General features: G+C 41.7%; 1 protein-coding gene across 2 annotated transcripts in view; it reads right to left on the bottom strand.

Moving 5' to 3' along the window:
- IRAG1 (inositol 1,4,5-triphosphate receptor associated 1) overlaps nt 1-26,187 on the bottom strand; it is a 91,288-nt gene that overhangs the window by 34,739 nt on the left and 30,362 nt on the right. Inside the window, exons 5-13 of one of the 2 annotated variants that reach the window (XM_066639631.1) lie at nt 21,138-21,329; nt 12,788-12,888; nt 11,874-11,941; nt 10,240-10,413; nt 8,277-8,354; nt 6,317-6,363; nt 4,817-5,413; nt 2,156-2,234; nt 850-985 (exon numbers count right to left, since the gene is read on the bottom strand). In XM_066639631.1, the coding sequence (XP_066495728.1) occupies nt 850-985; nt 2,156-2,234; nt 4,817-5,413; nt 6,317-6,363; nt 8,277-8,354; nt 10,240-10,413; nt 11,874-11,941; nt 12,788-12,888; nt 21,138-21,209 (1,352 nt within the window). In that variant the 5' untranslated portion in view covers nt 21,210-21,329. Of the gene's footprint in view, nt 1-849; nt 986-2,155; nt 2,235-4,816; nt 5,414-6,316; nt 6,364-8,276; nt 8,355-10,239; nt 10,414-11,873; nt 11,942-12,787; nt 12,889-21,137; nt 21,330-26,187 lie in introns of those variants that run through there. The other variant, XM_066639624.1, reaches the window with a different exon arrangement.

The raw sequence follows: 26,187 nt of genomic DNA, 5'->3' as shown, positions 1-26,187 counted from the left end.
CAGGGGACATTAACCTGTGAGAGTCTATTTACATTGTTTTTCCGTCATCTCTTAATAAAACCTTTTCGGCTTAAAACCTCTGCCATATTTTGGGATCAATGAATTTGTCAGCCTCCCCACTCTGCAGGTGCTACTGACAGAGTGAGGGCATTTTAACAACCCTGAATAGCATTCTTGGGGAGGAGTTTTGCCCAGGGAACCCCTCTAGGAACCGGATCTTTTGGGCTGGTGGCAGCGAACTAGATCTAGAACTAGATCTTGTCCCACCAAGCTGCATGTTAAACCAATTGGAAAAGTGGGGATGGGAAGGGAGTGAGTGCTTAGCACTAGGCATCACCGCCCTGGATCAGTGGATGGTCACTAGAAGTCCCACCTATTTCATGACAGAGACACCAGCCCTAAGTTCATCTTGTGAGCTTTACTGCTGAGTGGGAATCCAGGTCCTCCCAGATTCTAGCCTAACACCCTAACAATTGTACACAGTGGTTCTCTGTCATGGTCACATGGCAAGAGGTGGAGAGACTGCACACTTTGCAATTGTAATTTTTTCACTTGCTACCCAGGAAGATGTGCCTTATATTTAGCAGAAGAGCAACTGTCCCTATTCACCACAGCACAGTGTCTCTTCTAGTGGCTCTTGCTGATGTTTCTGCAGAATCTTTTTAAATATGAGCCTTATTGGGACAAGGGACTAATTACTCTTGCTATGTAAACAGCTTTATGAACTTCCTATTTGTTGAAAAGCAGTATATAAATATTTGTAGCAATAATAATTTAATTACATTTAGCATCTCTTTCACAACATGCTGTCAGGTACAACAGCAGAAGTACCAATGTAGAGGAGTTTACCTTCCTGGTATAGATGTTTGTACATGAAGCTTTCGTAAAAGAGCATCAGAAATGTTTGGCATGACATCACATCTACTCTTTACTGCCGTCTCCTCCTCCTCCTCCTCCTCCAATGAGAAAGGAACTGGTGAAGACCCTGAAGAAGATGTTATTTTTTGTACAAAGTACCTTTGGAAACAATATTTCATTGGTATATTCTGAGCTGTAACACTACTAAACATGCACTCATATGATCTTGAAAATTTTAGGGTGTGGAGAGAAGGCAAAATATCATAGACTGCCCTGAGAAACCAAATGGAGGGAAAAGGCTACTCTGAGAATTCCCTTCATATATTTCTGATTGAAGGTAAAATCCAGAGAAACAATCACTAGCATTCTGTAATCAATAAATGAAACTGCCTTTTTTTCCTCTGAGCAGCAGTTCCCTGGATCACTCGTTCACAAACTGGGTTGCAATTCACCAGGAAACTGGAAGAGGGTCATTCTTCCTTAAGAGGTGTGCCCCCAAAACAAGTGCCCTGATGGCACCGCAGCAATTGTGTACCACTGGGAGCAAGGGGCTTTTAAATGTACTTGGGGGGTTATGCTGGCCTCAGGCAGGGTGTGGGGGGCTCGCAGCCTCCTCTGTGGGCCTCCCTGCTGCTGCAAATAGCTCCGATCTCTGAATGGAGTTATTTGCAGCAGCAGGGAAGCCTGCGAGTCCCCCAGACCCTGCCAGAGGCCAGCACAACCTCCCAGGTAAGTTAAGTCCTTTGCTCCTGTGGCACGTGATCGCTGTAGTGCCATCACTGCCCCCCCCCCTTAAGTACTTACCAGGTTCCCAAATTCCCTGTAGGAGTTTGGGAACCACAGCCCTAGATCCCGATTCACAAACCAACCAACTGATTTTTAAGATAATTTAGTTTTCTTGCATGCAAACAATCAATGGGATCTATTCATGTATAAATGCCTACTTGGCCAATAAGCAAGCATCTAATCCTATATTTATTTTCGCAGGTGGACTACAGCATTCTTTCTGAACTGAGGTTCTAGGTAGTAGAGCTAAATAATGGTCACATTGGGTAGTGACTGGGGGCAGAGCTAAACACTTTCTTCCCAGCCTCATGCCTTTCCCCAACAAAGACAAAATCTCCCATTAGCGTACACTTTTTTCTTTTACATCCATGCAGGAAAATATCACACATGCTTGTCCTTACTAAAATTTTCTAGCAAAACACTCCTCTCTCAAAAAAAGAGTTGACATCAGTAGAGGAGAGCTCCCCCACTTTAAATAATACATTTCCCAACAATTTTCATCGCATTTCACCTCTTTCCTGTTCAGCAGCTTCACTGAGGTCAGGGAGTTTAAGGCCAACTAAATTTTGATTCCGCATCAGTTTGTGCTCCTGATTGGAAAAAAAATGGAATTATTTCTTACGAAATCAACATTTCAGTAAGTACTATAAAATAATGCAAAGTCAGTGCTTTAATCATACATGGAAGAAGGCAATAGTAATCAAAACATTGTTAGATTTAATGCAAAAATAATCAGTCATAAAACAATGGGAGGTTTTTGGGGAGGGAGGTGTGGTATAACTATCCAGTGGCCAGCTATCAAGTTCTAGTTACCAAGAAGCTATTAAGATATAGTTAGGGCACACAGATAATGTGAAAAGGCAAGATCTATGATATTTCACAAGAAATTAATTGGTTCCAATATCATGTTGGCATCCTTCAGTCTCGGAAGACTATGGTATCGTGCTCTGAATGGTGGTTCTGGAATAGAGTGTCCTCTCCAGTGAGCGAAGTCTGGGTAAAGTAGATATGGAGGATAGACTGTTATCCATGCAGTAAATCCCCCTTCTCCATGTCGCCGGAATGGTCCAATGGAAAGGTAGAAGCCAATACGGTTGGTTCCAGCGGCGTCGCAGGAGTTGCCAGTATGTGACTGAGTTCAGCCATGAACTGCCTCAGGGACTCTGGCTCCGGATTTTGCCTCGAGGTTGCCTCCTGAAGCCTTTTCCATAACTGGGTGTAGCCACAAGGCAGTGGAAGTTTGGGATCAGAGTTTTCCTTCTCTCAGATGAGTTGCCTTCCCAGGTTAATGAGTCCCATCTACCCGGTGGCTGTTTAGTCGCCTCCAATAATTATCAGCCAAATATAGCTTTTCAGAAACTTTTCAGAAACTCTGGCTGAGCCACTTATGGTCCCTATCCTGCGCTGGATACAGCACAAGCCTCTTGGCTTTCCTGTTCCAGTGCAGGATAGGATTGCGCCCTAAGCTATATACCAGAAACACTGGAAGAAACTTCTAGTAGCCTAACCAACATGACTGCAAAAGAGGTATGTACACTACAGTCAGCCACGGGAATTTATTGGGCAATGTCCATAATGAGTACACTTTATTCCTGCCAATTCCTGAAGTGTTCTGGATGGCTTTTAAAGGGTTTCTTTTTTCAGTATGTGAAGGGATGAATTCACTTCCACACATACATTCATGGAAGAAAGGTAGGGACTAGCAATATCTTCCCTTGGAGTTAAATTGACTTCAACAAAGTTACATGCAATAGTGACTCTTAATTTCACTCCTATTTAGAATTCTATGGCTCTACAGAGAGTGACTGCAATCAGAAATTGTGTTTGTTTTTTTTTGTTCCAGTGGCAAAAATTGTCCTCTCCATCAACGTTGAAACACAGAAAGGAAAAAAAATTGCTTCTTTGCCATTGCAGCATAGTCCGAAAAGCAGGCTTAAAACTTTGACACAGACAGTTGGATCCTGTCTCAGTTTTCCTTAATACAATCTATGATGCACAAAACTAGTTCTCTAAAAACCAGTGGATACATGTTGCAGTGTATATAACCCTGGAAAAGTGTTAAAACCAGCAAGAAACAGGACACCAAAGGAAATGCATGAACAGCAGAAACTCTTGAAGCAATGTTTAAGATAAGATTTGTTGATATATCCTCAGGAAGGAAAGGTTTTTTGGATGTGAAGAAATCTCCTGAGACTAAAATGGGTTATTTCATTCCCAAATATTACTTTGAGATGACAGGACAGTTCATCAGTTTCTTCCTGTTTATATATAATGTACTTTATCAGAGACTGAAATACCTCTACACTGTGTTTTATGTTCACCTTAATAATTTGCAAGGAGGAAGCCACAAATGTTTCTCAGATAGTAAACATTACTCACTCAGTAGGAACATTTTCTAAGGCTCTAACAATATTACATTTTACATTTTAATTAAATATTGAAACTACACATTAGAGAAGCCAACTATATAGCCAAAAATTAGTGATTTAAACATTTTATTTCAGCTTCCGCTTTGCAATAATTTCAGCAAACCAGCCTATTAAAATACTTTACTATAACTACACAAGAGGGTGTGATTCTCACTCATTTCATAATCAGAATATGCAATCAGAGTCCAGAAAATTTCTCCTATTACTCTTTAAAAAAATAAAATAAAACAATGAAAAAGTGAGTGTATAATGATCATGGAGATTAAGGGAGTAAAAAGCAACTTCTGACAAGGCTTTGATAATAAAGGCTGTGGCTGGGAAGGATTTCATAACCAGGACAAGAGGCTTATAGTTTTTAGCTCAGTTCCATGGCCGCCTCCCAAGGATCCTTACCTGAACCAGTGGCATAGCTAAGGGGGGCAAAGGTACATTGCCCTGGGGACCACACCTTGAGGGGGTGCCAACCTGCACTCCCAACAGTGGATCCCAAGGTGGATCCGGAGTCTCAGAAGACTTCAGGAAAGCACTTCTGATTTTTTTAAAAACAGGAAGTGCTTTTCTAAGGCCTTCAGGAGGCATTCTGAGGAATGGGGAAGACACAGGGGTTTTTGTTTTGTTTATAGGGGGTGTTTAAAATGTTTGTTTCCCAGGTTCATTCACTTTACTAGCACGGCTTGTCAGTACTGGTACACAACCAAACACAGCCCAAAAGGAAACAATTGACCCATTTTATAGAAACATACCTCTCTGAGCTTTGTCAGTTTCTGCATTCGTATTGGTTGCACTTGTATCTGAAGGTCTTTGAATGCTGATGATTTACTTGCTATGTTGATGGATTTACTAATAGCAAAGTTTTTACTATCTTCCAATTGTGGTTTAAAAGGTGCTTTTTCTGTATTATCAGGGTCTGCATGATCCCATGACACAGCTCGTAGTAAGGGAGGGCGGGTACCACATGTATTAAGTTCAGTTTTACGAGAAACTTTGGAATCCTTTGGCAGTAATGCTGAACTCTTTGACTTTGGATCCAGTGTAACAATCCCTAACCCCTGTAAATAGCCTTTCAAAGGAAAGTTATTTTCTTTTATTTTTTTAGGGAATTGTTTTCCAAGTTCATTTTCACAGATGACTGTGCCGCCATTTAAAGATATTCTGTCAGTGTCACTACCTGAAGTGCAAGATCTAGATAAATTATCCATAAATTTATGTGGAGCAAAGTTCTCCTCTTGTTCAGACAGCTTCTCTGAGTTTTCAAAACTTGTTGTGTGAGGACCCAGTCTTCCCTGAGAAACTTTCCTCTGATCATTCTGCTTTTGATCAGTTAATCCTTTTGTGGCATTCTGAAAATAAAAGAATATTAAAAATAAAAACTACGTTAATCCTTTTTGTGGCGTATAAGAACTATCTTATAAAGACTGAAATCACAAATGACCACAATTCATGAGCTATACTGTTCCTGCTTTAAATGTCACCACACCCCACCTCCAGCTGTTTCTACAAGTACTGTAGTAATAGACGCACAATTTTGGGGAGAGCCTGTAGCTGAGTTGTGGAACATATGCTTTGCATGTAGAAAGTCCTGGTTGAATTTCTCTCAGCTCCACTAGAACCATCTGTTATCAGGGCTGGAAAGAACCATGGCTGAATTCTTGGAGAGCTACGGACAACAATACCAGATAAATACTGGTTTCATTCAATATAAGGCAGCTTCATGTGAAGTACAATAGTCAGGCTAGTGCCTGGGTATTGCCCATAACATTACTACTGCATCAGATATTATCTCCCTTCATTAAGCTCATAGCACATTTTTTCAAAGTGTGAAATATATGTAGCAAGACAAATGTGGCGCTCCTAATCTCATATTAATCTTGTAATGTTAATGTAAGGGTAGGGAGGCATTTGCAAGGAAGATTTTTAACTCTTCCCTATCCACTGATTTTTCTCTGAAAGTGACACTTTAAGGCCTCTTTATTTAACCTTTTTTACTGGCCTTTGAGAGTAGAAGCAAGGACAGCTGGAGGAAAAGGGTGAACCAGAGGCATCTGCAGAGGAGAATCAACAGGCACATGACTTATATCCCCTCACTGGCTGTCCCTTACAAAGGCTCCTGCACTCCTGTATTACCTTAGCAAATACTAGTATGGGAAACACACTTGCCAAGGTAATGTTCAGGTAACTGGTTGTCATGATAAGCCCTGAGGACAAAACAGTCAATAATTAAAAAATAATTAATGCATTCTTGCCTGCAGTGGAGACCCTGAAACAACTGTGGATGTGCATGCATCAGAACCTAGGAAATGAAAAAATGACATCACTGCCACATACTTAAATATATAAATATATACTTAATATATTGTCATTAGCCCCCAAATAGAGCAGTCGGATGGCTACTACAGACACAGAACAGAGCAATTTAGTACCCAAACCCTGAACAAATACAATGTACACTGTCATATTACATCAGTATTACTCACAAGATATACTTAAAATTATAGAATGCACTGTCACAATATTTGTTGATGATCTTTAGGGTGGATGGCTTTAAACAGAGGGATTAGGCAAATTTATGGAAGAAAATAGCATTCCATTCCTATCCCTTACCATTAGCACCGATGGAGTTGTGCCAATGGCACAAATTTTATCTGACAGTAGAGGGGCAGTACTGGAAGCCTCCTCAAGGCAAGGGAACTGTTGTTCCCTCACACCTTGTCAAGTCCCCATCATCCTATGGGCCTACTTGGGCCTGCGCCAATTCTTTGGCTGGCACAAGTCTGAGCTAACCCAAAGGGCAAGGCCGGGTGGGGGGCCTAGCACACTGGTGACACTGCTGCCACTGATAATCACCCCCTGCCCACTCCTGATTCATTACACTACCTCACTACCTGTCAACCAACCCCTGCACCAGTTTACCTGCACAGTAGTAGGTTGCTGGCTGTGATGGTGACGCTGCTGTTACTGCTTTATGACTGCAGGCAGCGTGCTCTGCACATCATTGGCCTATTTATGACAGCAGGACAGTGTCCCGCTATTGTTAAGCAGGGAAAAGATTGAACCATAGGTCTATCAATTGCTGTTAGTCCTGAAAACCAAACAGAATCCTCCACTGTAAAAATGGAAAGAAGCAATGCATGCAAGAGAGCCAACACTGGTGAAGGGTTGCTATCTTCATGCGTTGGTTGCCAGCTTCCCAGAGGCATCTAGTTGACTTCTTAAGGAAACAGGATGCTGGATTAGATGACATTACAATCTCATCCAGCAGGTCTCTTATATTTGTTGAAAATTTTTCACCTATTTATCAAGGAATGCTTCATAGCTTACCTCTAGGAAGTTTATGGGACCTTATGCTAACAGATTTTATTGTTGTTCTTAATTTTTTTATGTTTATACTCTCTCTTTTTTAGTTCTTTTGATCTTTTTCAATTTCCCAAACCATGGCTTTTTCATTTTTAAAGATTGTGAGCCCCTCGGGATTAGGTCTGCTAATAACAGATAGAAAAAAAATACTGCAAGCTGCTCTGAGACCCATGGGATACAGCAGAATATAAACTAAAATACTAACAGCTCAATCCTAACCTGTGCTAGTACAGCCTGGTCACAGTGGCCTGTACTGTATCCAGCTCAAATGAGGAGGCTGACGGTCACCTTGGGGTAAGGGGATACTGTTCAAGCCCCAGTCTGCCCTGTGGGGCTACTTTGTGGCTACTTGTGCAAGCTATTTAGTTGGCACAAATCCTAGCAGTCCATGTAAGGATGCTCAGGCCAGGAGTGGGGTAAAGATGTGGCATGCTCTGCCCTTCACCCTCCCCTTCTAGGCCAGATCCTCCCCTATTTTGCCCCTGCCAAAAAAACACTCCCTCATAACTTCCAGAATGCCTCCTTCCACTCCCATCCTCTGTGCTGTCTGGCACGAACTTACACCACCTACTGGCGCAGGAGCTGGATCCAGCTCTGCTAAGCTGGCACGGACCTCTGTGCTGGCCCAGCCAACTTTTGAGTTAGCACAAATGCACTTTATGGCATGTTTGCAAAACTTGGGAGCCAGCACAGGGGGCCTGCGCCAGCTCAAGTTGCTCTTTGGATTACACCTTAAATAAATAATTAACTAGTGTTGTGAGCCATCCTGATGCTCCTGTGGGGGCAGAAGGGGGGAATAAATATTTCTTACATAAAATAAAATGTTTAAAAAGAACATGCAGTACTGACTATTACCCGTTGGAAGTGTGAAAGAGTTGCTCCGAGATGGCGCAGGTGAAACAGTGGGACTAAGTGCTGGGGATACAGCTACATTAAAACAAAACAAAAACACCAACACCACCACATCAAAAACAAGTAGTAACTTCTTGTGAACTAGTTACTGAGTTTGTAGTAAGGTGAACTCTGTTAACAGATATCCAAAAGAGACGATGATATTTTCACAGCGAAATGGGGCAGGGAAGGACAAAGAATAGTTTAGTTTAACCATAAATTACCACTAGCTCCTTAGAGAAGCGCCATAAGCAGAGTTATCCTTCCACTGTGAAGAGCTCCCCTGCCCTAATGCTCCCTTCTATGAAAATTAAGAATGACAGCATATTAATTGTTTGACTCACACAATCTGCACAAAAATGAGGCACTCAAAAGAGGCAGCAAATCTTAAGTTTGCCTCAAATTCCAAAAAACAGCCTCTGCACCCAAAGGTGTCTGACCTTCAAAAATTTGCATCTCCGTCTCTCTTTTCCTAAATTTCAACCTATCAATCTGGTTTAAATTATTTTCCTGCCCATCCCCACATATCTGACAGTATCACCTTCTAGAACAGTTGATGTACATTACATTTCAAAAGGAAGACAGATTTACAGCTATCAGGAAAACATTCTCAGAATCACTTAAGTAATTTGGCTATGTTCCCTGGCTACTCTTACAGAATAAGACAATACACTTCACAACAATAGCTAGGTTTCCTTGATAGAGCATAATATAAGAAAATAAAAGTAATATCAGTGCAAATTAAACTGCAGCTTATTTAGCAGAGGACCTTTTGGCACATTGTAGCAAAGAAAACAATCTGTAGCTTTATTTTAAAAAATCCTAAGCTGCTTTTCCCCTCTGAAGAAGGGCAGCTAAAATAAAAGCAATACCACCTCTTATTTAAGAGAGTGTATCTATTCTATTTTGTATTCCATTCCAATTCCTCAGAATTTAAGAGTGTGGTTCAAAAGCTAGGAAAGTTGAAATTTAATCCAACAGAAGTAATAATTGTCATTTTTTCAGTCTTATCAGTATTGAATGGGCAGGTTCCAAACAACACAGTCCTGGAACGAGCTGGAATCCCTAGCATGTATGCACTGCTGAAACAGAGACGCCTGTGTTGGCTTGGTCATGTTGTGAGAATGGATGATGGCCGGATCCCAAAGGATCTCCTCTATGGAGAACTCATGCAAGGAAAGGGCCCTACAGGTAGACCACAGCTGCGATACAAGGACATCAAGAGGGATCTGAAGGCCTTAGGAGTGGACCTCAACGGGTGGGAAGTTCAACTCCAAGTTCAGGCCCGCTTGGAGGCAGGCTGTGCAGCATGGCCTTTCCCAGTTTGAAGAGACACTTGGCCAACAGTCTGAGGCAAAGAGGCAAAGAAGGAAGGCCCATAGCCAGGGAGACAGACCAGGGACAGACTGCACTTGCTCCCGGTGTGGAAGGGATTGTCATTCCTGAATCGGCCTTTTCAGCCACACTAGACGCTGTTCCAGAACCACCATTCAGAGCGCAATACCATAGTCTTTTGAGACTGAAGGTTGCCAACGTTCAGTATAGTTTCTGCCATCACATGCAGTTAGAGGAGTTACCTATAGTATAATCCTCTCTGCTTGGTGTTGCTTACCCTCAAAGCATGCTATAATGCAACAGTGTTTTAAGTGGGAATAATATATTCAGAATATATAAACTCTAAGAAATACACAGATTTGAAAGCAGACTGTACTGGTCTGCTATTATAAACACAACCAAGAGTTATGTAGCACCGCAGAGACTAATATAAGTATGTCTCTATGGTGTCACTATATCATAAAGATTCATGGTGCCACATTTTTGTTAAAATGAAATTAGTTCATTGATGTAAAATACGCATTGCATATCCATGTTCCATTTGCGCATAGCGTTTCAAAATAAGTATTTTCAAATACATATGTACCTGTGGGAGATTCTGAAAGGCTACTCCTTGATTTTCTTCCTCTTCGTGTAAGAAACCTCTCACTCACTCTCTTTGCTTCTTCTAGCAGCTCAAGATTCTTCTTTTTATCTTCATCAGATATTTTAACATCTGGTAACTGGTCATTCAACAAGTCAATCACATGACCGGCATTGTCTAAACAGCAGAATATCTGAATTACAAGTTGTACAAGTTGTAAGTGTTCATTTGAAGTGTTTCATCTAAGGTCTAGGGGGTCAAGCTCAGGAGTGGAGCACATACTTCACATGAAGAAAGTCCCAGTGTCAGTGTCTGGCAATGACAGATTCAGCAGGTATGGCTGAAACCCTGGAGAGTCTACAAGTCAGTGCAGACAATGCTGCTTGGTAAGATATCATATCAGGCAGCTTTATATATTTATTTGCTTGCTGTATGGATTGGATTTTATCCACTTTCTTGCTAACTTCACTCTGTTGAAGTGATGGAGCCTTTGTGATAGATTATACCTCTGATCTGAAATGTGGTGTAGATGTGCTACAGTGGTTTTACAATTAATTGTACAGTGACCTCCCAGATGCAACTGGAAGGCAGTTCCAATCACGTCCAAGTGATCCTCTGAGGCCCTCCAGCGTGGGCTTGAGATCTGCATTGAGTCAAAACCACAGATGCCAAGTACGTGAATAAGGAGGGCCCACTGTATACAGTTTCCTAGAATCACATTCACATACCAAGTATGAGCAGCTGCAGTTATATTCAACACCTGGTACACTGGGCAAACACATTCAGTATTACTCTTCAGAAACCCCACACGTTCCTTATTTATAGATAAAAAATTTAAAATTGTACTGATGCAGCCATGCTCACTAGGATGAAATATGAATGCCTGAAAGACACAGTGGAATCACCTATTTTCCTGCTTTATTTCCTGTACTGAGTTTGAAAAGCTGAAAGTCAGGACAAAACTATACTTTAGAACAGTGGTTCTCAAACTGATGGATTGTGATCCACCAGGGAACCGGAAGAAGACCATTCCCCCTTAAGGGGAATGGCCAAGAAATTGGCCTATCCCCCACAAACACCAGTTCGCAATATGTCCCTGAGTTTCTCCCTGAGAGTTTGAGAACCACTGCATTAGAATAACAATTATAATAATATCACTGCTTTGGAACAAAGACCAGAAAATAACTTTATTAACAAAAAGTAGCTGGGGCTGAATCCAGCTAAGAGGGGCTGAATCCAGATAAGGACTGCAGTGCATGTGGAGTTATCCATTCCCCAACTTTAGGGTGGTTGTTGGCAGGAAAATAGTGTCAGATGAAGGGTTAACATCTCAACATGCTGTAGTCCTGATCTGGCTCCATCCGTCTTTTCCCTTCTTGTTAATGAAAGGACATTTCTGATCTTAAGCATGTCACTTTACAATGCAATTACTGTCATATGTATGGGTCCCAAAAACTTAAGTTTTCCAGTCTATCATACTGTATGTTGAGATTCCACAGTCATTAGAACTTCTCCAGGACCAAACAATCCATAAAACCAATGGATTTTTATCAAGTGATATCTTAGCTTCCATCAATATATTTGTTTATGTACTTTTTAACAAGGATCACATTAGAAACATGAAATTTGTTTCTTACCCACAGAGGTCAGTGAGCTAGCTGAAGTCCTATTGTGTCTGTTAGAAAGCCGACGAGGACTAATGGGTCTGGGAAAAAAGATGCAGGAACAAGAAAAAAATCCAGGTAAGATGGCAGGGGAGGAGAGAGGGGGTGGCAGAAGTGTGGATCAGGGATGGGGGAGGACAAAATGAGGCAGTGACAGGGTGGGGGGAGGGTGGAATGGGGTGGTGATAGGGAAGGCAGATCGGGTCTGGGAAGGGTGTGGGTTTGGCAGCAGCTGTGGTTGCTGAATCCTAACCTCCTTCCCAGACCCAATTCCATGGTGTGGGTCCATGTGGACCTGCACCAGCTATTTAGTTAATGCAGGTCCAAGTAGACTCCCATGCAGTGGAAGCTTACCCCTGGGTAAGGGAACAATTGTTGCATTTAAGGCCTGTATACATTTGGTAGTGGTACCCCACCACCACAGGCTGCAGTGGTAGCGATTTTGGCACTGTCCCATTGGTAGTGGGGGAAACAATAGGATTGAGCTCTGATTCACACATTTCCCATGTAATATCTGGTTTGGCCATCGGCCACCTGTTCTGCCCTGTTCATTTTTCCTTTAGGCTCTTATTTATACCTAGGAGGTTACTCTGCAAATGCAATATGTGGAACCCTAATTTTCTTTAAAGCCCAGATTAAAAAAACAACAAAAAAATCTAACAACCCCTGACATCTTCTGTGCAACTTTAAGCTTAATTTGAACACTATCACACTTATCTTAAGTATATATGACAGCATCTGCTTCACTCTCCTCTTTCTTCTCCCTCCCATATCTAAATCCAGATAGCAAGTTCTGTGAGCAACTTCTATTTTGCTTATGTGAACCTAAAACTCTATAAACACTGATAGCACATTATAATAATGTTCAGTATTTATTTTTGAATTACCTGAAAGCTAGATTGGCATCTCTTTCTGCATCTGGCAAAATTGTATTCTCTGGAAGAATGATATGAGGTGTGTTGCATGTTGCTGCTTCAGCAGAGCACTCCTGAATAATTTGTGAACAAAAGATTAATTTAAAAATATAACTAAGAAAGTAACAATATATCAGAAACTTAACTTGAATGAAGCAATAAATGCTATCACATTATTCTTACATGAAAACTTAAGTCTAATTTCTTCACAGGATCTGCGCTGTTTACGGCCCGTATACATTTGTGAACTCTCAATTAATTGCAACTGAAATTTGTATCTAATTCTTGTTAAGTTAATATTTATGTATGTCTTGGATGTTCTGAGTTCAGTTTTGTACAGCTTGAGGACTTGCTGCCATGTTGGACAATTGAGTTTAAATTTAAACACATACCACCCCACAATGCACTCACTTAAGTTGGTCCAGTAACAGGATAAATTCAAGTAACAAACATGAATTATTCCTTACACTTCTTCTAAGCAGCTCAGTGAGAATTCTCCTTGGGCTCCAAAACTCCAACTTACCATGACTTCCTTGAAAATTGTGCCTTGACCATTTAATTATTCTCAACGTATGTGAACAGCTTTTGCAGTAAAGCTTGTTTTTAGTGAAAGCTGGATTAGCTGTGGTGTACATATATATAAACTTCAAAAGTAAATCCAGCTAAGGATATCTATGCATGGAAACAGGCTTGCATGACTATTACATGCGGATTCAATAACTAGAGGCATACCTCCTAAGAGCTCCCTTGTGAAGGTGCGTGTCTATCAGAACTGCATGGTTTCACATAGCGTAGCATATATGTACTGATGTGCATGCAAATGCAATGCCCAATCCACATTCTTGTGCAACTAGGTTCACTTTAAAAGCTTGTTTGTGACTAAATCAGGGTGTACAGGCTGTGGTGTTCAGAGAAACACATTTGTCTAAACACTATTCTAAAAATATTTAGATAGATGTGGAATTACAATCTATTCAAGATAATACTTTTTAAAAAAAACACTGATATATCATTCCCTCTGAAAGATGTTTACTACACAAACTGAACAAAAAGTCCTGGGAATTTCAAGGATTTTGTCAGAGAATCAGAGGTTTGAAATGCCTTTTCCCAGAGGAGAGCCTGGAGCCTGAAAGAATGATTCTGGCAAGGCTGCTTGGTAAAAGGCAGGCAATGAGTGCAAGACTAATCTTTATACTTCTTGCCAAGGCAGAGAAGAGATTATGGCTGTTGTTTGGCTCCATGGGTCTTCTTGAAGCAAATGTGGAGAGGCATAGACCTGCAGCTCTGGTCACAGGGAAGAAGCAGCAAGGCAAAACACAACAAAAACTAAAATGCAAAACAGAAGAATAAATAAAAGAAAGAACATCACCAAAAACAAGAAGAATAAGGACAAGATAGAGTGTTTCTGGAACACCAAAAATGAGAAAGTTCCTCACATTGCTATAACTATACTGGTTGAAGAAGAACTGAGACGGAAAGTGCAAGTCATGCCCATTCATGCATGGTTATTTTGTGCAACAAGGTGGGGCTCACACACCAAAATCTTAGAGACAGCTCTAGTCTAGAAAATTGTGAATGAGGTACTCTAGGCATGAATGCTCAGAGACCACAAAGAACAAAAAGTGCTGTGACACTGTAAGAGTCAAACGTTTTGTGGTTTCTCTGATGCATTTCATGCATTCAAAACCATTAGATTCAGAGTGATCTAGGAAGTTGATAGCTACACACAGACATGTATAGATTTAACACAAAACAATAACAACAATTTTCAGTCAGATGCTGCATTTAATTTAAAAATCTTAGAATACATAGGAGGCTGTGAATTTCCATTTAGCTGGTTCTCTTCCTTTTGGATTCAGAGTTATGTGTCATTAGATTCAATTGCAACTTCTTTTATATCTGTATTCTTTCACTGCTTTGGAATTACAAGCATGTTCTACACTGACAGCAGTTGGTAATTTCCATATTTTTGGCCATGATTCTCTTCTTTTGCTTACTGTGAAGGGGCTTGCTCATCCGCCACCCTCAAAACTGTCTTTTTAAAATTTTGCAATCTTACAAATTTGCCTCAGTACCTATGGCACAGGGATTATGACATTTAATAAATTTATACCCTCTCCGAGGTGGCACATCACAGAAAACCAAAAAGCCAGAGGAAAACAATCAGTAAAAATGAAGTAACAAGATCCCTTTTAATGTGGAATTAAAAGCCGGGGTGAATACAGATGTTTTCTCTGGTGCCAAAAAGGCTAAAAGTTACAGGTGTACAGAGGTAGACAAGGATTTCCACAGTCGGGTGCTGTTACCAGTGGTGTCGCTAGGGAGGTTCGGGCCGCACCGGGTGATGCGTACTGGGAGGGTGATGCGTACTGGGAGGGTGACACGCTAAAATTATGGTGGTTAGGAGTAACCCCATCATATTATATACCGTTGAATGCAGAATTTCGAGTGGAATGCAATGCAAAAAGCCAGAGTGAAATATCTCCTTTCTATCAAAAGTTATGGCCAAAAACCAGGAGAACAAAAAATGCATGGATCCCTATGGAATGTGAAAGTGAGCCGTATCGCGTGTTTACTCATGAGTAGACGAACTTGCCTTAGTCCATTGGAAGGTGCAGGCTGAGAGGAATCCAATGATACCAGAATGGTCCTGATCCAATGAATGCAGCCCCCAAAAACACCTGAGAAGGAAGTCCCTCCCTCCAAGCAGATGAATGTATTGAGCCCTATGGAAAGCGAAACTCAGTAGTGTTTACTCACGAGTAAGCAAATGAGCCTTGGCTGGTGTGGAAGATCAGGTGAAGGAGAGTGCAAGGCTAACAGAATGGTCCTGATCCTATGCACCTGGAGCCAAACAAGTGCTCCAGAAGGCAGCCTCCCCCTCCCACTAAAAAGATTCAAAACAGAGGCTTCAGCTGATAAGGTGAACTCTTTTGAGACTTGCAAAGCCAGGTGGATCCTGACAGTGATCTGGTTTAAACAGAAGTTCTTAAATTGAACTGGGCACTGGGTAGGGCTGAAAACCTTACTGGTTTTGGAGGGGGTATTACTGCAAGCAGGCTACAGAGGAAATTCACTTGTTGGAACAGGGCTGGCTTTTGCTTATTTAATTATTTGCTTTACTTTAATTATTTATACTTATTTATTTTAATTTGCCTGATGTCACTTCCACCATGACATCACTTCTGGTGAGTCTTGGACAGATTGTCATTCTAAAAAGTGGATTCCAGTGCTAAAAGTTTGAGATAAGGTGTTAGTAAGTTGACACCCTGAGGGTGTGTGTGACACCACTAGTGATCAAAATCACTAAAATCACAGTTTGGAGGAATAATACCATCATGTTATATATCAATCAATGTGTAATTTCATGCAGAATGTGTTCTATCTTTGTTCCATCAAAAGCTACAGCCAAAAAACCAGTGGGGGCGGAGTGATGCTACATCCCCACACCCACCACCTGGGGTGTTGCCCTGCATGGGAGGTGATGCGCTGGCATCCCACAGCGGGTGATGCGAACCCTAGTGATGCCACTGGCTGTTACAGATAGATAGACAAGCCCTGTAAGAGAGCTTTTCCATGGGCATTATTTACCGTTTGGGGCCTTTCTCCAAATTCAAGGAGTACTCTGATCATATTTTAGTCTTTCAGCCCAATCCTAACCCGCACTGGAATGGAGACCGACTGGCCTGCCCAATATCCAGAGTGGGGTTGGGGCTGTTTGTGGCTCAGTCTGGGGCAAGGGGAATGCATTCCCTGTACCCTGGGTAATGCTGTGACAGCCCCAATGGGGTTACCTGAATCTGCACCACCTAAAGAGGTGGTGCAGATCCAAGCAGCCCAGAGCTGCCCTGCTGGATCAGGCCATAGGCCCATCTAGTCCAGCTTCCTGTATCTCACAGTGGCCTACCAAATGCCTCAGGGAGCACACAAGTCAACCAGAGACCTGCATCCTGGTGCCCTCCCTTGCATCTGGCATTCTGAGGAGTCATCTGGGAGTGGGGTAAGGATCTGGCTTAAGTGCCAGATCCTGGCCCATGCCTGCTCTGCCCCTGCTGCCCTTCCCCTGCCCTGGAATGGCTCTTTTCCACCCTCCCTCCACATTCCCCAAGCCCTGTGCCAGCCTGCCTTGATCTTACCTTTGTGCCAGCTCTGTGGGGCCCAGGTCAGCCTTGGAAGGCCAGTGCATGTCCATGCAACAGCCTCCCTCCTCTCCCGGTAGTGCGAAAGTGCCCTACGGCACTTTTGCAACACTTCCAGGCCAGTGCACGTGACTTGTGCTGGCACAAGGGCCAGTTAGGATTGGAACCTTTGTGCTTTAGTTATCATTTTAGTGCTCCAGACAGTCAGAACGTGAATGAAACAAAGAGGGCTAGCTATGTCATTGTATGGGGAGGAATGGCAGCAATAGCCTGAACAGCCATCTTTTCATAATGCTATGTAGATGTTGACTGTGCTGACTTAAGTGTAACGAAGGAATTAGTGATCTGGGCTGTGGTTTGTATCCAGAGTACTACTGCGCCTTTGCAGTGCTGACACAGACTTCTGGATAAACTTGCAATGCTGTTGAGTACATGAACTTTCAAGAAATCAGTCACCTGCAGTTTAATAGAGATAAGCCCTCAAGATATTTCTACAGTACTAGTTTCCCATAATGAACCATTTTTACTGTTCTATATCTGGTAGACATTTTAGACCTACAGCAGTACAACAACATGAAAATGGATCAAAATCAAGATGTGTTTAACCCATGCTGCATGCCTCCCAAAATCTCACACAAAACTGAACTTGTTTATCTTCAAACCAGGAAACTAGCTCTCACCACAATGTGCAGTTTAGTAAAAATGCATGACAAATCACTGCAGGGTTCACTGCTGACAACATTTTCCTATGACTTAAAGGAAAAGTAGCGGATGTTTTTATTCAGAGTGTAGAATACTGTGTCCTAGGTTGAAAAGACAAAATGATAAGAGCAAAACTGAACGTGACAGATATATGTTGGTTTCAAAGTTTTCAACACATTTTAGAGAACATGATGATCTAGTTTTTAAAAATGTCTATTATGAAAAAAAATCCCAACGAGGCAGCTTTGAAGGTTTACAGTATACAGCAGAGGTTCTCAAACTTTGAGGGAGCTTTAGTCGCTCAGCAAGTTATTACGGGAGAGGGGCTAGGGCAGTGACGCGATCCCCAGGATCATGTCGCCGAGGGGGGTGCTTTACACTTACTTTCAGAAGGCAGGGCTGCAGCAGGCTGCAGGAGGTACGGAGAGCCCTGCACAGTGCTCCTGGCGGCTTGGAACGTTCGCTAAAAGTGGGCGCAAAGCACCTCTTGCAAAACGGAAGTGCTTTGTGTCTGCTTTTAGTGAAAGTCTGCCTCCCACCCCTTCCCCCGCCCAAGAAGCATTACACGAACAGGTGGGTTGCGACCCACCAGTTTGAGAACCACTGGTGTAGAGTATTAATTGCTATACTTCCTTTCACACATTCTACTCATGCTATCCAAATTGTAATATGTAAAAAAAAAACAATTAAGGGAAAGTTGAAGGCTAAGAAAAGTTTATTTTAAACCCTTTACCATGCATAAGCACAACAGTTTACCTTACGTATATGATAGATATTGTTAAGGTGATGTCTGTGTTAGTATGCACATACAAGTGTTTGCAAACATACACATTTAACATGATTTTCATATGAAATTTAAGACCCACTGAAAATGTAGAACAGAGATTGAGGGCGCAATCCTAACACTTTATGTCAGTGCTTTCCAGCACTGGCATAGCAGTGCCAATGCGATGTGTGCTGCATCTTGCAGCTGGGTGTCACTCATGGAGGCCTCCTCAAAGTAAGGGAATGTTTGTTCCCTTACCTCAGAGCTGCATTGCCCTTATGTCAGTGCTTTCCAGCACTGTTAGGAAACTGTAGCACTGTAGGGTTAGGATTGTGCCCCGAGTGTCTGGCTATTTTTTTATTGTATTGGCAACCTTCAGTCTCGAAAGACTATGGTATCGCGCTCTGAAAGGTGGTTCTGGCACAGCGTCTAGTGTGGCTGAAAAGGCCAATCCGGGAGTGACAATCCCTTCCACACCGGGAGCAAGTGCAGTCTGTCCCTGGTCTGTCTCCCTGGCTATGGGCCTTCCTTCTTTGCCTCTTAGCCTCAGACTGTTGGCAAAGTGTCTCTTCAAACTGGGAAAGGCCATGCTGCACAGCCTGCCTCCAAGCGGGCCGCTCAGAGGCCAGGGTTTCCCACTTGTTGAGGTCCATCCCTAAGGCCTTCAGATCCCTCTTGCAGATGTCCTTGTATCGCAGCTGTGGTCTACCTGTAGGGCGCTTTCCTTGCACGAGTTCTCCATAGTGGCAGAGTGGGTAGTGACAGCTGCATCGTCGGCAAAGAGGAAGTCACGCAGACATTTCAGCTGGACTTTGGATTTTGCTCTGGCTATACGCATGCAGAATGCAACATACAGTCAATACAACAAAGAAGTTATGGATTGAGCTTGCTGCTGACCAGAGTGCTCCTCTAACTCTGGTAGCAACTACTATTTTCTCCCAGGAAGGTAATATTTTCTTTTCATTCCAGCCAAAATACTTTTCATACACCATCTCAGGAGCCAGTAATTACTGAGGTAATTGCTCAGTACAGGGCGAATGAGGAAAAATAGAGTGGTAAGTTTCTCCTGTGAGTCCTCCAATAGGGCTTGTGTCAGGGCAGCTCTAGCTGAAACCCAAGTAGAAGGTGCAGACCATCTGAACAATATCCTTATAACTGCCAAGTCCGCAGGGAAGCTGACAATCACTCTCAAAACAAGCTAGAAAAAATATTTCTTGGCCAGCCTCACAAGCAAGGAAGTTCAGGGAAGGACAATCATGCAGTGGAGCAAAAATGAGATCTACATCCAGTTTTAATTGCTAGTGCTGTAACACCTTGCTATGCTGCATGACTTCCATTTGTTGTCAATGTGGAAGATGCTCCTGGGAAATTTTAGAGTGGATGTATTTTACAGTGCAGACTTGGCACATCAGATGCTTGTCATGAATACCTAAATCAGGGATGTCAAACTTGTTTCATACCGAGAACCAAAGTTCCGAGAACCAAAGCATTCATGTTGCCTGCTGAGGGCCAGAAATGACACCATTAAACAGATGATGGCCAGAAATAAGCACTCTGTTCTCACATAGAAACTCAAATGACAGAAGAGAAAGTGTGCAATATCTTGTTCATATTTCAAAGAAATGAAGGAGCCTAATTATCACAGCAGCCAGATAAATTGCTTTCAGGGACTGCATTTGGACCATGGGCCTTACATTTGACACTCCTGACCTAGATGTTATGTTAAACACGCAGCTGTCTCTAAGAACTGCTGTCCTGTAACTCTTCTCCTCTGTAACCTCTAGTATAGTGGTTTCCAAACTGTGGGCCAGGACCCACTGGTGGGTCAGGACCTGATTGTTGGTGGGTCGCCAAAGGGTGATGGAAAGATCAGATAACTATTTGCTTCAAGAGCTGGGGCTATTCAAAAATGAGATACGGTAGCTGCTAATTACCCTGCAAAGAGCTCAGCTCCTGCAGTTTGCAAGCATGTGTTAATATAGGGAGACAAATGTTTGAGGGTCTTTTTTTCCTGGTAATTATTACAAACAAAACAAAAAAACAAACAAATAAAACTTTTTTCTTTCTAGATCTGCTTTTTAAAAAGTCTGGTAAATCTAGGTGGGTCCAAATAGTGTTTAAAAAAATGGGTCCCAGTACTAAAAAGTTTGGGAACCACTGATCTAGTAGAACTTGCCTCGTGACCTCACAATGTTCTGGGTTTCTATGCCCCCAGGCTCCTTCCCCAAGCATCATAACAAATGATACTGAATAAAGGTGAGAAAGTTCAGGAAGTTGTTATGTCACAAAAATGGGAACTAGATAAGCAGCACCTGCAAATATATTACATAACCAACCCCTGCTAACTTGGTTAGAGGGACTTTCTCAAGTGGGTGTTCTTTTATTTAATAGGGGGAGAGTAACTGGCCCTCCTCACCCTAGAAAAGTGTCTTTTCTAATGGCTGTCTGCTGATGTTCTTTTGCATCTTTTTGGATGCCCTTTTGGGACAGGGAGCCATTAGTTATTTGATAGCCTCTGTAAACCGCTTTGTGAACTTTTCGTTGAAAAGTTGTATATAAATACTGTTAATAAAAATAATATTTCACCAATAAATTAAAATACATGCATGCATGCAGAAACACACTCACACAGCATATTTACATATCTGAGACTAGCAAAGCACACAGTATACATCAGTTTCTCAGTATTCCATCAGATGTTATAAAGGTTACTTACTTTGACTGGAATAGATGAATTGGAGTGCTGTGTCCCAGCTGGCTGTCCCACATCTTCAGGTAGAGTTGGCATAATGGGAGGCGAAGGACACGTTGAATTGCAGTGTGGACTGAAGGGACCATGCACTGCTGGGAATGTCTGTTTCAAGTTAACCTCTGAAGATAAGCACTGAGGGGACTTTTGATCCAGAGACTGTAGCAGATGCCAAAAATACAAATCAAATCCATTTAAAGTCTAGGCTGTTAACACTGGGATCACTTTATAATAACAAGCACCAATAAAGTTTAAAGTAAAAACTGATGTTTCTCCTTGTGTTTTATTAGCTAAGGCTTTCAAGGTCTAATGTAACATAGTACGGACATTAAGAGAAGTGTTTCCAACATTCCTTGAATTATTGCAAGGGATGTTTCAGTGGGGAGTTCCGAAAGAACACTACTTTTGCTCTTCACAGTGCCTATGACAAAAAAAGAGGATCTCTGGTTCAGCGACATTGCAACTACGGCATCCATGACTGCCATTTCTTCATAACAACTATGTATTAGTGAAAATGCACTTTAGTGCCTGTTAAAGGCCACTAAAGATATAGCACTTGGGTCAGCCCTTCCACCTTAGTAGCTGGTAAACTTTATAAGAGCTATTGCCTACCCTTTGGCTGCTCCCAGTCAGATTTGGAGCCCCTTAAAATGAGCCTTTTGCCCAACTTCATCATATGGCCAGAAAATACTACTGAGGAGAAAGCTCATAAGATAGTGGTTCCAAAACTCTCTGGGAGAGTTTGGTCCACTGTTAAGAACTTGTGGGGGAGGGGCGAATGACAGTGGCAGCACAACAGTGGCCAAGGACAAAAGGGCGTGTTTTTTTAAACTTATCCCTGGCAGCACTGGCCCTGTGGAGGGTGCAGGGAGGCTATGGACCCTTCTGCAGGGCCCCCTAATAATATAATAACTAGGTATTTATATACCGCCTTTCTGGTCATCAGATTACTCCTCTGACTTTATTCAAGGCGGTTTACATAGGCAGGCATTTCTAAATCCCTCAAGGGGATTTTTACAATCATAGAGGTTCTCTCTTTCAAGAACCAACAACATTTCAGAATGGATCTTCTTGGTTTGGTCTCACTTCTGGCCTCCAGTTCTCCCACGCAGGCTGGCAAGCAGCTCCATCTCTCACATGGAGGGCAGCCAAGACGCTTCTTGCTCACAGCAAGAGCAGGTGGAATAACTCAGCTGGGCTTGTCAGCTGCTTCAAGGTCTCACCATTCTCAGCTGTTCAGGGAGCTGCCAGTGTCCTCAAACTGGAGCCCTTCTAATGTTAACCTCGGGCTAACAGAGGCTCTACCCTCTAGAACAGACCTCCTGCCTCCCTAAGCCTCAGAACAGCTTAGAAAAGCAATTGCAACCAACTTCTGCTTTACAATCACTTATTTTTTGCAGCGCAGTGGAACTGTAAGCACAGTTATGAAGTTATGAAGCATGTAATTCACAGTTATTATGGAGGGCTTTTCTGTTGCACCAGATCCAGCCCGTGGGTTGTAGTTTGGTAAACACTATTCTAAACAAGCAATATATGCTGTATGGATTCAAAGGATGCAACGCCAACTGTGTCAGCATGCAGTCCTGTAGACAGATGTCAGCCCACCCCTGTGAATAGTAAAGCTCATACATTCTATTAATATCTCATCTCATTTCCTTAATAAACCTCAGAAGTCATTGTCTCTCTTTAGGCACAATTTATAACAAAACTGACCAAGCTGTATAGGTGGTATATTTTTTAAAAAAGGACCTTATCTTCTTTCTTTTTTTCTCCTAACATTTTAAAAACATAGGTTGAGATCTTGAGTGCCTTTACATAGAAGTAGGTTCCATTGAACTCAATGGAACTTACTACTGAGTAGACATGACTAGGATTGCTTTGTTACAGTAACCCTGCAATCCATGTATGATTACTCAGAAGTAAGTCCCACTGTACTGAATTGAATTTATTCCCAGGTAAATGTGCAAAGGATTGTAGCCTTAGGACACAATCCTAACCAACTTTCCAGCACTGGCATAGCTGTGCCAGTGGAGCATGTGCTGCATCTTGCAGTTGGGGGGCAGTCACGGAGGCCTCCTCAAGGTAAGGCAAAGTTTGTTTCTTACCTCAGAGTTGTATTTTCCTTATGTCTGTGCTGGAAAGTTGATTAGGATTGTGGTCTTAGAAATTTAGCTTCATTTTTGAGAAGCATGTAAGTATTTGTGGTTTCTATGGCAGATTGAAACATTTCCTGACACAGAGCCTGGGATGTCATTACTGTGTCACAGAGCCTGGGATTTCACCTTTTTTTCCACTGAACCCAATGCAAAAGTCATGCCTAGAAAAAAACATCTGTAGGTCTTTAAAGTGTTCCACATGCATTCAAGTTCCATTAGCATTCCTACCCAAATAAAACTTTATTAAATAGTTATATGGCCTAGAATTACTATGATGATAGTTTATAATGTACATGCCCTCTATCTATTATCTTTTGAGGAATAGGATATTTCCAGGACTTATCTTCACAAAAATTAGGTTTTCAGGAGACTCGCGCAAACAAAAAAGCTTGTAATCCCAAAGGGCCTATATCATTGTAAATTTACTGCTAGGAAACTCCTATCTTCATTGACAATTACGTACTTCCATTAAATGCCTGCTCTTTAAATATAAAAATCCTCTTGGAACACACAAATATCAAATTAAAAATAATATACTAAATGGATTTAGAATTAAAGAGAAATTAAGACCAACTGAGGTAAAATCTCTCAAACATCCAATACAGTGTTTCTCAAACTGTGGGTTGGGACCCACTAGGTGGGTCGTGAGCCAATTCCAGGTGGGTCTCCATTTCAATATTTATTTTTAATATATTAGACTTGATGCTAATGTCTTAAATTAAAAGGGGATTGGACAAGTTTCTGGAAGAAAAATCCATTATGGGGTACAAGCCATGATGTGTATGCGCAACCTCCTGATTTTAGAAATGGGTTATGTCAGAATGCCAGATGCAGGGGAGGGCACCAGGATGAGGTCTCTTGTTATCTGGTGTGCTCCCTGGGGCATTTGGTGGGCCGCTGTGAGATACAGGAAGCTGGACTAGATGGGCCTATGGCCTGATCCAGTGGGGCTGTTCTTATGTTCTTATGCTACCATGGTATGTGACTGCATTTGGGGAAATGTTATAGATCTATACTTTTAACAGGCTACTGTGTATATGCTTTTAACAATGATAGTCAATGGGGCTTACTCCTGGGTAGTTTTGGAAAGGATTGCATCCTTGAATTGTAAAAAATTTTCTGCTTGATGATGTCACTTTCAGCCATGACATTACTTCCAGATTAATGACATCACTTCTGATGGGTCCTGACAGACTGTCATTCTAAAAAGTGGGTTCTGGTACTAAAAAGTTTAAGAACCACTGGTCTAATAAATTCATTGCTTTTTCTTACTTTTGCATACAAGGACAAGTTGAACCCATATATTCAGAATTATGTATTTATTTTGGATGCTTTGGGTTCAGAAATATTAGGTGTAACGTCCCAAGGACATTTATTATACATACAAACAAACCAATATAAGCAATTTCTGCCCAACATTGCATACAGGAATCAAATGTGTACACCTATGGGCTGGACAGAAATGTGTTAAGTAGTATGGCTGCTCTACAAGAACTCTTGCTGCAGTCTGCTTTAATGAAAAAATTGTCTCAGCTGAGCTCAGGGAAAGTTTGCATTTCATGCAAATCTCCAATTCTCTTCCAAGGAGTTCTGAATCACTGTATTACTGGTGTGTATTTAGAGAAGTGGGAACAGCTTGAGCCCACCCAACAGAGCAAGTCAGTACCCTATGACTGACTTCCAATGACTAAGTTTACAGCACAAGTTTTACTGAACACAGTGGTTTTACTTCTGAGTAAGGTAAATAACAGTTTTAAAACACCTCCACCCATGACTGATACAGGGATGCCTTCAAGGCAAGTTGCAGAGTTAAACAGCAAGGTGCAAAGGGAAGATTAGTTCCTCCGAACATGCTTGGTGTATGCGGTGAACATATACTAGGGGGGGGAAGCCAATGATAGATTCAAAAAGGTGACTTGTAAGTGAAAAACTGAACAAGTAGTAAGTTGCATCTGTTTGCCCTGGCTAATGTAGGGGAGAAGGGACAGATTTCTAAAGCTCATAATGGCAGATTTCAAACATGCCTGGGACATAATATATGTATTTTGCAGAAGCTTCTGTGGATGCTACATAAACACTATATGTATATGATATCAGTTTTACTAACGACCACCCTTGAAGGGTTGTTGTTTCTTCATTCTCCTTTGTATAGAGTCATGCTGAACAGGCAATTTCTGACAATTCAGGAATATTAAGGAGTAACTATTCTTCATTGTCCAACAACACTGCTCCAGAATGATAGGAAAAATAGGTTGGATAATGTGCATGCATAGGGAAACTGCAATTAATTAGAATTTTATTCTGGTTCTTTTAGGATAATCTAGAGAGATTGGAATTTGATTCATGATTTTATTTATTACCCTGTGCAGCTGAAATTGGCACTGTGCTGAAGTGGTAAATAAAGAGGAAACCTCATGGAGTAAACTGAGTATGAAATTCAAGAAGTGAAACATTCACCCTTTAGCAGAGAAGATTATAAGTATGCATTTTATAACCTGTAACACTGGCTCAGATTACACATGCTGTAAATTAATTTGGGAGAAAAAACCAACAGCCCAATGCATTCAGCTACTCTCATACGTATTTAATACAATGTAAACAGATTTTGTTTATTCCTTGCCCATTTCATAATCTTATTGCTTAAAATAGAGAGGCAGAGGATTAATCTTCGCCCCAAGGCTCAAATCTCATCACTGATGCATTGAACTTTCATGTGTCACTAAGCAGTTTAGAGACTACAGTCTTCAGGAAGTGATGTTCTAAGAGTTCTATTCCATAAAAGGAGAAAGTATTTAGAAATGTTTGGCTTTCAAAACTGTTCCATTCTTACAGCTCATCTGACCACAGCAAGGAAAGCTGAA

This window comes from Tiliqua scincoides, chromosome 1 (assembly GCF_035046505.1).
Source record: "Tiliqua scincoides isolate rTilSci1 chromosome 1, rTilSci1.hap2, whole genome shotgun sequence".
In the NCBI taxonomy this organism is placed as follows: Eukaryota; Metazoa; Chordata; class Lepidosauria; order Squamata; family Scincidae; genus Tiliqua; species Tiliqua scincoides.
This window is presented reverse-complemented; position numbering and strand designations above follow the sequence as displayed.